This window comes from Tiliqua scincoides, chromosome 2 (genome assembly GCF_035046505.1).
Source record: "Tiliqua scincoides isolate rTilSci1 chromosome 2, rTilSci1.hap2, whole genome shotgun sequence".
In the NCBI taxonomy this organism is placed as follows: domain Eukaryota; kingdom Metazoa; phylum Chordata; class Lepidosauria; order Squamata; family Scincidae; genus Tiliqua; species Tiliqua scincoides.
Genome location: NC_089822.1, coordinates 35,246,754 through 35,259,221, shown reverse-complemented (window position 1 = coordinate 35,259,221; position 12,468 = coordinate 35,246,754). Strand labels below are relative to the sequence as shown.

At 41.7% G+C, this 12,468-nt stretch overlaps 1 protein-coding gene across 2 annotated transcripts in view; it reads right to left on the bottom strand.

Annotated features, from left to right (window-relative positions):
* Positions 1 to 12,468, bottom strand: part of VCAN (versican) — a 155,448-nt gene that overhangs the window by 76,581 nt on the left and 66,399 nt on the right. For both annotated transcript variants that reach the window (XM_066613940.1, XM_066613941.1), the window contains exons 6-7: positions 12,075 to 12,368; positions 1,421 to 3,418 (exon numbers count right to left, since the gene is read on the bottom strand). In XM_066613940.1, the coding sequence (XP_066470037.1) occupies positions 1,421 to 3,418; positions 12,075 to 12,368 (2,292 nt within the window). The remainder of the gene's footprint in view (positions 1 to 1,420; positions 3,419 to 12,074; positions 12,369 to 12,468) is intronic.

The window sequence follows — 12,468 nt, the reverse complement described above, 5'->3', positions numbered from 1 at the left end:
CACAGAATTCTAAACAGAGATCACTGAAACGTATCAGATAATTCAAAAGATTATTCTTTTTACGCTACACTTATTTAAAAAAAAGCTTGTGTATTTCTGATTACCTTAATCTTGACATTTATACATATATACAATTGAAAAAAGTTACTAGTACTGTTTACTACTATATTATTTCTACAGTGTCAGCTGTATAGCTAACCACTAGTCAGAACATGGAAATAAGACAAGTAGTTTACATATACATAAGACTGATAAGATCAGAGAAAAGGTCAGAAACGAAGTATAAGAAGTGGGAAAGGGGCTGGAAGCATCACAGAACACGGAAGAAAAGTGTAAGCTGAAGGTCTACTTTTGTTCATTTGGGAGTTTCCCATAAAACTTAGTGCTAGAAGAAATTTTTAGGTAAATCACATTCATTCCTATAATGGACAGTAGTTCACTCTAGTATCATGTTCATGAAACAAAAATTGAAAAAGAGTATCCAATGAAACTTAAACAAGAATGTAACTGGTTAGAAAGAATATATCAAAATAATAACATAGAACTATATATGAAAAATTACACACAGCATGTTATCTGATGAACTACAATGGCTATTTTCTCTAACATTTTCTACCCAACGTCAAAACATAATGTCACTAACAATGTGGAAACCCATATCTACTGGCAGATCTCCTTTCAGTTGACACATTAACCAACTTCTGATAACACAGAAGAAATCATAACTTGGTAGTTTAGTGATAATTGAAATCTCTGTTCTGGATACCCACAGGACTAAAGCTGCATAGACAGTACTTTCAGCTAAAACAAAAAACAAAAACCCCTTGCTGTTTTGATTGAAACATGCCAATTCCACACCTTTCTGCCCCCAATTTTGAAAGTACCTTTTGGAAAGAACCTCAGTTTTCTGTGCAATCCTAGGCATGTTTATTTAGAAGAAACTCCTGCTGTATTAAATGGGGCTTACTCCCAGGTAGGTGGGTATAGGATTGCAAATTCTGCTTAGCTGATAGCACTGCTAACGCAATTGTTAATAGCTACAGACTAATGGAATGTTAACACGCTCCAATGCTACACTCAGGAGTAGTAATGCATGGTGTAGAAGCTATGAAATTAAAATGACTTGTTCCACAGGTAATGGAAGTCAATTCAATGATCTGAAAATATCAAACAGCAATATATTACCTATTATTGTTGCATATACATTATGGTTGCATCTACAACTAATAATGTACACATCTATATTATCTATAATCAATATTTAACAACCAGCTATTTACAGCATTCAGACATGGAGAACAAGAGAGTGTCATACTCCATAAATCATTAAGAAAAGTTCTTCTAAGATATTTTCAAAGTTCACGCTATGGCCAAATATCCACGATCTTGGGGATATGATCTTAAAAAAAAAAAGTCTTACCTGTATCGTTCCCTGGTATAGCAACACCAACTACAAACACTTTTAAGTCGCTTTCCTCTAAGCCAGCATCTGAAGTAGACGGAGACTCTGTGGGTGGTCCTGTGGGCTGTGAAACTGCAGTAACACTTGATGATGTAAAATACTCATTATCAATATCTGGTTCTAGTGTGCTGCCTGTAAAATCATCATCAGTAGTTGTTTTAATGGGAGAAACAGATTCATCAATTATTACCACTTTGTCCGGGTCCTCTTGAGCTTGCCTGTCAATTAAAGGTGGCTGTGTTTTGGTAATTAAAGGCTTGGGTGCTGATGTCGTTTGGATTTTGTCTACTACAGCAATCGTAGATGTGGCTATGCCACTTACAACTGTTGGTTTACTTGTTGCAATCGCTGAAGATAAAACAGGCCCAGTTCCTAAAGCATCTACTGTTATTTCTGAACCTTCCGGACTAAGGATTGTAGAAGTCTCTACTTTCCCCATATCCGCAGATTTTCCAACTGTAGGGGCAATAGCTTCAGGCTTTGTGGCTGTGTCATAAGCTGTTATTTTCACACCTGGGCTCAAGGTTTTTGTAGTTACATATGTTTCTCCATATGCAGATCCTTCAGCAGCCACGTCATGTTTAGGTGACAATGGCAACTTTGAAACTATTGCTGTAGAGTCTGGAACAGCAGTCACTTTTTCCATAGCCTGAGATTTAGTACTGAGTTCATCCTGGATACTTACTGAGGCCTCAGTTGCTTTTCCTGTGACACCTGTAAGAACAGTACCCCTGTCTTTAACAATCTGATCCCCCGAGGTCTCTGAAACCAGAGAAATGCTCGGTTCTTTCTTTGAAGTTGGAGAAGGAGTCACCATCTTTGTTGCATCTGTAAATATAACTGAATCTGTGCTTGCTATGCCTTCAGTGTCTACCGCTGGTGAAACAGTAGCTATGTCCCTGGGAATTCCTAAATCTGGCTGCCACTCAGCAGTACTCCCTTCAGAAGTCCAATCATATTTCTGATCTATTACTCCGTTAGTCTTCTCTTGTAGCATTCCTGGTGTGGATGCAATTATATCATGGTGCCTTGACTCCTCATCCCTTCCAACCTCCCCTTCCTGTTTCAATATATCATTTGCTTCTGTGGCAGTGAATGTGCTTCTTGGTAATTCCACAGAATCTGATTCAGGATGAAAAGACCTCATGGTGCTCTCAGCTGATGGCACTTCTTTTGACTCAGTGTGCACCACCTTAGTTCTATCGGTTGCTGAAAATGCTGATGTGTCATAGCTCTTTGTGTACCTTGAAACTGGGGGTCTCTGGCTTTCCGATAAGGTTGTTGAAGACATTAACTCAATTGGTGCCACTGTAGTGTTCTCATCTAAGAACTTATTTGATACTTCAACTACATCTGGAACAGAGCTAGAAGCTAGTGGTCTCTCATCAAGCATACCATCCCCATCACCAACCTTTTGTACAGTAAGTTCATGATGATCAGTGAGCAACTCCTTTGGAATGAAAACAGTTGTGAGTTTTATGTCCGTTTTGGCTTCCATTGATTTTTTTGTGGGCTGGATTCCAAGACGTGTTTCATCCTTTGTTAGAGCAACTGAAGTAGCTGTTTTCACAGGTTCAATCAAGTCAGTTCTCAGTAGAACATCTACAGGAGTTATTATCGGTCCCACCTCTATTTGTTCAGTCTGATTTTCAGAGCTCAGTGCAACTTCCTCGCTAAGATCAGCTTGTGTCGCTTTAGTCACAAATAGGTCACTTGGTACAGTATATGACTCTGTTACGTCTGATGAATCAGAAACATCTGTAACAGTCTGAGGTAGAATAGTAGACAAACTAATAACCTTTTTAGGTATTGTCTTACTAGGTTTTGCTTCAGCCACTGCTGGAGCAACTGAAGAGATGCTGAGTTGATGTGTAACTTTGGAATGTACTTCAGTCAATTCACTTTCCAAAGGGATATGCAATTCAACAGATGCAGAATCCGATACATTCTCTTTAGCTACACCAAAAAAAAAAAAAAAGTATATTGAATGAATGAGTAACAAATACAATTTGATTTAAAAAATATTTTGTCTTGTAAAATATTTTACATTGAAAGTATCTTTAGAAATATATATTAGGTACACATCCTTTGTCTACTGAGGGCACAACCCTATCCTGTGCTGGAACAGGCAAGCCAGGAGGCTTGCGCTGTATCCAGTGCAGGATAGTGGCCAGAGGCAACTCAGTCAGAGGTAAGGTGAAACAGTTCCTATCACCTCCAGGTAAGGGCTGCTGGCCCCTGTGGGTCTCCTTGGACTTGCACCACCTCTTGAGGTGGCACAAGTCTGAGGAGAGTGGAGCAGCTTCAAGTGTTCCCAGCGTTCTCCCCGGGAACTGAGGGTTGGGATCCGGCATAACCGCCGGATTCCAGCCCCGCCTCCCTCTCCCTACCAGCCCGCCCACCCACCCACCCCCGGGGTGGCCCACCGCCCGCCTTCCCCCCACCCTGGAATGCCTCCCTCCCTCCTCCCCCCCGCCACCTACCTCTTCTGCTTACATCAAACCAGCAGAGCCGACACAAGCACCTGAGGGGAAGCCAGTGTGGAGGCTTATGTCAGCCTCCGCAGGCCGGCTCCGGCCTAGCTTCCCCTTGAGGAGGCGCAAATGTGCTTTACGGCACATTTGTGACCCTCCCAGGCCGGCCCAAGGGACTTGGACCAGCCTATCGTCTAGTTAGGATTGCACCCTGAATGTGTTACTGGAAGTCAGTAGCTTCCATTATTTTCAAAAGCACAGTAATAGAAGTACTTTGAACACAGTTTCTCTGAAGATCTGGCTGTAATTCTATACACACTTTCCTTAGAATAAACTTCATTAACACAATGGGACTTATTTCTGAGTACATATTATAGGACTGTACTGTCAATATATGAGTAGTTCCTAAACTTTTTGGGCTGGCGGCTCCCTTGACCTACTGGACCATTGGCCGTGGCTCCCCATTAGACTCCAATCCTATACATTGTATAGGGCAGTGGATTTTTTGCAAGGATTCTGTGGCTCCCTGGGGAGCAACAGCTCACAGTTTGGGAACCACGGCAATATACTAATGAGGTTTTAATTCTTCGATAGATACAAGAGAAGCAGGCCTGTTCTGCTTTTCCTTCTCTCTTTCCACATTTTATTTATTTTTTAAAAAATGTATATCCACTTCTTTCTTGAGAGACTTGAGGCAGCTAACACTTAAAAAATACAGTCTCTTAACTCTTCTTCCCAGTCAGATGTAGTTGGTATCTCAAAAGATACTGAGTGCCCTCCACCTATAGAAGAGAAGCATAATTTAAACAAAAACAAAAAAGAATTCAGCACTTTTCGGAAGTTGCCTGTTACTGCTTGTTTCAACAAAATGTTTCATGTACCTAAAAAATTCAAACCTTGTGTCAAATACAGTGAACTCCTATACTTAGGGAATGAGCATGCCCTTTTTGTGTGTGTGGGGGAGGTCAGAATGCAATTAAGCCCAAAAAGCCATGTTTAGTGTGCCAATTAACATTCAGCCAAAACATATTTCAGTTCATCTCCAGTTAGCTAACCAGATGCTCAGATTAATTTCAGATGACTTTTGCCTATTTGTGACTAGATTTAAGTCTAGGATTATTTCAGCTTCATCAGTCATTTGCTTTATCACCAGCACTGTTCAGAAGATAAAGTTTTTAAGTTTGTGGACATGACTAAGAAAAGGTTAGTATGTTAAAGCTGTTTCTCCTCAAAGGAGATATCTACTACAATTCATCTGCCTTTAGTTGGCAAAGATGATCCAGACAGAGTAGGTTATTTCTTTTAAAATAGGCCCTGCTCCAGCTATAACACACTGCCTTTCCATACAGATGTTTTGCATTACTAAACTCCTTGAATCATGAGTTCAGTGGGATAACTTCTTTGTGCTCCTTCTGATGTAAGACATAAGGCAGTTTTTTCCTAATAAAATATCTTCATCTAATACAGCAAGAAAGAAAATTATCTCACTTCATGCTTACATGAAAGCCAAAGTCTATCATGTGTTATAAAAATGTGTTTTTATATATTGTGCATGACCTGCATGAAGCTGAGCTGGATTGAAGTCTTTTGGAACTGGGATTGATTTCTGTGCCTTAAAAAAAAAAAAATCTCTCACTTTTTCTGTGCTTTTAAATTGGAACAAACTTTCTTCATCTGACACCTTTTTTCAAAATTAGTCAACATTTTTACAGTTAAGAACAATAATTTTGTAATCTTCTGGTTTTTATTATAATGTAGAAGACAATCTTTGGGGGTTTCGAATGTGGGTATCCACTTCCTTCCATGCAGGGGAGGGCACCAGGACGCAGGTTGTGTCTGTGAGATACATGAAGCTGGACTAGATGGACCTTTGGCCTGATCCAGCAGGGCTCTTCTTATGTTCATAAAGGCTGCAGCTTACTAGGAAGAGTGAGCAATGGTTCTGAATTAAACTACACACATTTGCCACATAGAGCCCAGATTGATAATTGGTGCCCCCTAAGCCACTATGGGAAGGTTGTTTCAAATGGACTTCCATGGAGCCTTTTCAACAGCTTGCCTTGGGAATTAGCAGGAATAGAAAATGGCCCAATCCCTACGGCATGCCACTGCCCAAGAATGGGACACCCAACAGAGGCAACCACAATGTGTAGCCATTCTGAAATGCAGGCCATCTTCATCTGAGTGTAGATTCTTAACACCAAGAAGCACAACCTTCTTTTCCCCTAGCTGCCCATATAAATGTGTAAAACTGTGTTAAATACTGCCCAGTGCCACACTTGCCCAAAAAATTCAATATGTTAAACACATATTGACCAGGAACCCACGTGAGATAAAGCCACAATTGGTGATCATTATAGTTTGATTGATGACTAATGGCCCAACACTCTCATATGCTATTGACATGTTGTAAAGGGCACAGATCTGTCATAAATGGCATGATGCCGCAGTAAAATGCACATTGCTACTGAGCAGCCAGTGACTCCCCATGCATGCCAATGGCTGGCTGGGACTGCACCGGAGAAGATAAGTCATAGGGTGTTGTGCATGGGGAGGGGGAGAATTGGGGGAGTTTTTTTTAAAGGAGAGGGCAAGGGTCAGGAAGCAGGCTGGAGAGGGTGGATCTCAAAGGCAAAAGCATGTGCCAGACCCTATTCCCTATTTTCTACCCCCTCCTACTCCCTTCCTTTCCTCTGACTTACACAAGCTACATAGCTGGTATGGATCCAAGGAGATCCATTGATGACCAGAAGGCCTATCCAGAGGTAAGTAGAAAGGTTTTTCTTTTTTTATTATGTACAGTACATCTGACTGGCCTTCTAGTCACTCCTCCCCCACCACTGGATGCAGCATATGGTCTGTCAGTGCGATTGCATCATGTACAATAGTGGGGGTAGGGTCAGTTCCACTGAACTTAATGGGACTCTGAGAAAACATTCATAGGCATGTTCTGTAAGGGGTGGAGAAACAGAGCATCCATCTTCCTTCCAATTCTCTTGGCTTCTCAGATAAAAGGTGGTGGCTCCAGGGTCTGAAACACCAGGGTTGCCTCTCCCCAAAGAAATGTTAGAGGAGATGCTGTGGCTTTTCAATCCCAGCCATGCAGCTTCTTATACAGATACATAATATAAGCCACATTTGCTGACTGTACTATTATGTACATTAATATAAATGAAATATTTGGATCTATGTACTTGAAAGGGAAGTTTTCCTATCTTTAAACTGAGAGCAACTGTATTCATGAAGCGACAATTGCGTATAACTGGGTCTGGAGTATTTAAAGGAACAGCCTGGGATTTGTAAGGGAACAGCTTCTTCCATATAAACCAACCGCCAGCTCTGCTAATTAAACTCTGGAGGACAGATGTTGCTCTTAATATCCTTGCAGTCTGAAGTAAAATTACCAAAAACATTGTGTTTTGGGTAGCAACACTCGCATTGCAGAATTCTCAAAGCCCATTCTGTGGCAGTCTTTTAGAAGACTTGGGGAAGATGGTTTTTAGTCCACTAGACCAGTGGTGTCAAACATAAGGCCCACAGGCTGGATGCAGTTTCTCCATCCCCTGTTATAACTGGGCTCTCCCAGCCTGATTGGACTTGCTAAAAATTGCACACTCTCATATCCTGAAATTACGAACAACATTTGCACATTTTCTTTTCTGTTATTTGCAGCTAATGAGTTTCTACATGAGAACAAAGTTCCATCACCTGCCTAATGATGTCATTTCCTTCTTTTTTCATGATCTCTTTTATTTATTTTATAAGAAGGAAAAAGAAAAAAGACAAACATTAAAAAAAATACACCAAAATTAAAAAGAAGTCACTTCTTTCTTTATGATGTTACTTCTGCCCTCATCTGGTACCATGAATGCTATTCAGACCACTACATGAAACAGGTTTGATGCTCTTACACTAGACTTTCTGAGAACTGGGATTGTTTCTATTTTAATTTGAGATGGACTGCTGCTAGTGTTTGCATATTGTGTATTTTGTTTAGTAAGATTTCAGTCCTTGTGAAAAGAGATCTTTAAAAAAAAATCAAGTAAATAAAAATGAAAGAAAACTGCTTAATTTTGTGCACTTGGGCCAAAGTTTACAAACTCAGACTGTCGTTGCCACCACCAGGGTTGAGTCTTCAGAAAGAGGAGGGAAATGTTCCAGAATACTCTATGTCTGGCCACAAAACTAGGATCCATTAGTAATGAATTGTTTTTGGCTAAAGTAATGTTTTACTTTATTATAGCAAAGAAGAAACAGTGTTCTTTTTAAATTTTTCTTTTATCCTGCCTCTCTCACCAAAGGAAGTCTTTGTTTTGGATGCGCAAAAGGCTGTTTAAGCAACAGAGATTCAGCACATGCATATCTATATCCTAATAAAGTTAGCCATGCACATAATAATGTTTAGCACAATCACTATGGTGATCTCTTTTACAGTGCAGGGACAGTGGGATCATGGTCACAAACCCCTCTCCCAACCAACACACATTCAATCAATTGTCTGTATGGTCCTGATGCACTACAAAGTGCAGCCATGCTTGGGGATACCAGTGGTATTTCCGGGGGGGGGGCACAGTGCTAAATTTTGTAAGGCACCTCAATGTGCCATGTAAACTGCCCCTCCCCCTTGCCATCGGAGCCATTCCAGGTGGCGAGAGGAACACAGAGGCATCTCTGCATTGCTCTCTCTGCCCAGAATGGCTTTGAGGGGGAGGGATGGCATGTTGAGGCATCCTGCAAAACTTAGTGCTATGCCCCCCCCCCGGAAATGCCACTGGGGGACCGTGCAAAAAGTTAAGTTCCTCAACAGTGTATACTGCACTTTGTTCCTACAATTTGTATGCGTATAGGGACCATATGGAAAGTCACATGAGTGTATAGCAGACCAGAAGCAGAATCCCCTAAACACCATCTAAATAAATTTCAGGCTTCCCTCTCCTCATGTGACATCGGCAGTTGGATCAGGACCAGGAGAGGGTCCAGCACCAGCACATGCCATATCCTATCCCCTTCCCAGTTCTTATCTGCCAACACAGATCAACATGAACTTGCACCAGCGATATCACTGCAGCAGGTCTGAGTTGACCCATTGCAGCTGCAGGGCTTACCCTTAGGAGACCTCCAGTAGCCAAATTCTCCTGCAGGATGCAATGTCACCCCGCCGGCACCGCTGCACCAGCATGGGGAGATTTAGTTACAATTGGGCTGCCTGCCTCAAATTAGTGTGTATAGGACTGAGCCCTAAATTATGTCTGGGGTTAGATGTGCATGACAATGAACTGGAACTTTAGCATAGAATTAAGCACTTGATCTCCAGATCTTTAGAACTTCACTTAACATTTTATGTTATTAACTATTAGCCTGCAATTTAAATTTACTGAAATTACTTTTAGATGAATATTTTAAGTGAATTCCAAAGGTATCACTGTTTCTTAACTGATAAAATCCAATAGATTTTTAACTGTTCATATATCAAAGTCTGCTCCGTAGAAAGGTTTTATTTGCAAAGAGCATTGAGCTCAGCCAGAAAGGAAAAGACTGTCTCCTTTGTTGACAACAGTATTTGTTTCTTATTATTATTACGGCAGATGCCTTTTCTGGCAAAGATCACCCATTTTGCTGGACGCAAAAACCCCAGTGTATAGCTGGCTTCTATGAGGACTAATTCAGTCCACTAACATCGCCAATACCACACCTCTTCATTTCCTAACTTTTCTGGGAATGACACTGCAAAGAAAATTTCTATACTGATAGCTCCAAACTGGAACTACATCAGGAGTAAGGGGGGTAGGATTTGATACCCTCCACTTTCTAGTAAATACACAACATATGGCTTAAAAATACAAAGGTCAGGTAAATGAGAAGTTCTTCAGATACAAGAGGGACGCTGTTAAAAGTTGACATCATTGCTTTTTTAGTCTACGAACATCTGTTCCACAGACTTCAGGCACTCCTGTTATCTAGATGCCTTAGCCGGATTTTGCCCTTCTTTTAAGCTGAACATGATGTTTTCTGCCCTCATCCCACTCCACCATATCCCACCACCTCCCCACAATTAACAGCTTCTAATGCGATATAAATGATGGTAATTATAAGCTGTGCTTTGTTTTGAATTCTAAATTCATTGTGTACAACTAGGCTAGTTGCTTTTTGGAATAGTGGAGTATGAGGGTCGGGAGGGTGGGTAATCATTTAATAATAGTGGCAATCCAAAAGGAAATAACTCCAGCTTGTTGAGCTCTGTTCTACACATGCAAAATGCTGCAGAACAGTCTCTCAAATGCAAACACACTTCTGTCCATGGAGTAAGAGAATTGTAAGCTGGAATGCGGTTTCCTTCAGAAAGAGGCAGGGCTCTAAAGCAGGGGACCCCAAACCCAGGCTCGGGGGCCACTTGCAGCCCTCGGGGCCTCCCAATCTGGCCCTTGGCAAGCCCCCAGTCTCAGGTGAGCCTCTGGCCCTCCAGAGACTTTCTGAAGCCCATGCTGGCCCAAGGTAATTGGTCTCCGCATAGGGCAACTTGTTAACCTCCACTGCTTGCTGTTTCACGTCTGTGATGCAGCAGTGGCAGTGATTGAAAGGACAACCTTGCTTTGTGCAAGACCTTTTATAGGCTTTGAACTATTGCAAGACCTTCATTCATTCATATAAGTTCCATCTTTAATATATTCATTTATGTAAATTTATTCAAATTTGAAATGTAAATTGATTCTTTTTTTTCCTGGCCCCTGACACAGTGTCAGAGAGATGATGTGGCCCTCCTGCCAAAAAGTTTGGACACCACTGCTCTAAAGGGACTCAAAGCAACACAAGTTGACTTACGGATGACTTGTCATACAATAGGTCAGGGGTCTTCAAACCCTGGCCCGGGGGCCAGATGTGGCCCACAGCAAGCCTCTTTCTGGCCCGTGGCCAACCTCTTGTCCCCTGAAAGCCTCTGGCCCAATCAACTGAACATGACCAGAACTGTGCTCTGATTGCGCCTGGAAGGTGTTCTGAGGGCCAGAGAGGTTGAATGAATAAGCACATTCATTCCTTTATTCACTCATCTACATTCCATCTCCAATTTATGTATTTAAATTTTATATAAAAAAAATTTTCCGGCCCTTAACACCACACTAGATATCTGATGCGGCCCTCTGGCCAAAAAGTTTGGAGACCCCTGTAATAGGTGATTAAACCAACAACAATTACAGTACAAAGAATATTCTCCTCTGACCACTCTCATACAAATAAGTTCTCCTAAGTTACTTTCCTGATGCCCCTAATCAGTTCTGGCATCAAATCTTCGTACATTTCAGATGCGAACTTTAATACCAAAATAGGTCTCATCCATTCAATGAATGAACAAGACATGATATTATGACAGTCCTGTCTTTTCTGACTTTGAGACAGGATAGATAAGAAATGGAAGTGGACCAATAAGGGGAAATATTTCCCCTTGCCCCGGATTGGCCTGCAGTCAGCCCCAAACTTGCGCTGGATGAAGGCAGGCCCACTTGCCTGCCTGTTTCCAGTGCAAGTTAGGATCGCGCCCACAGTCTCTTAGGCACTCTGCTCCATAGCTTTTGACGGTATGTAAGGAAGATAGCAGGCAGGAGCATGAAGGAAGAGCCAGACCCTCATTCTAGCAAAGTAACAGTCTTGTGACAGTTTCTAATGGCTGATGCCAGAAGAGGGCTAACTGCAGCATGTATCTGCTGCAGTTAGCCCTCTTCTGGCACCAGCCATTAGAAACTGTCACAAGACTGTTACTTTGGGCTCCACAGAAAGCAATAGCTCAGACATGCATTGTGTCATCTGTCATCTAATCCTAGGAAATTAGGATTTAAAAATAAATGCCTAAGTGGCTGATTAAAAATGTTTCCTAGAAGTAAGGCACCACGGAAGAGAGATGAAGCCTTGGACTGACAGCTTCTTCCTATCCACAGTGAAGTATCTGCAGACTGGTAATGTTATTTCAAGAATCGGTTCAGTTAAGCCTCTTCACTTAGTGCGCAAAGCCTCAAACATGAGCTGTTATTATTAGCATCCCTGTGCCCTATAAGAAAGTGAATCCAGTTCATTGGCAGGTTGTATGACATCTTTGTTATGGTCTGTGTTAGCTATGCATTCTTAATATAAACATCAAATAAGCTTACGTTTAAAGCAGTAGGCATCAAATCTGCTGTCTGGGTAAGGAAAACCTGTTTGGTTCTCATAGCGGTACAGGGTTCGCACTCCGAGTAAACCTCCTCCACACTGGATCCTTGCCACAGAAACAGGATAGCGCACACTGCCGTCAGCTAACCAACCATAGTCACATCGGTCAAAGCCATTCCTCCAAGCGGCATGCAGATCGCCAACAGAAGCAAGTTCTGCATCTTGATCCTCACAGGAACGTTTTGCTTCTTCAAAGGTTAGCTTGTTGGGAGACGTTACATGGAAAACTTCACCTACAGGGAGAGAAGCACATGACACCTTTTCTGAAAATGGCACCCAACAAGAACCAACATGCATGGCTGTATCACATTTCTAAAATTATATATAAAAAAA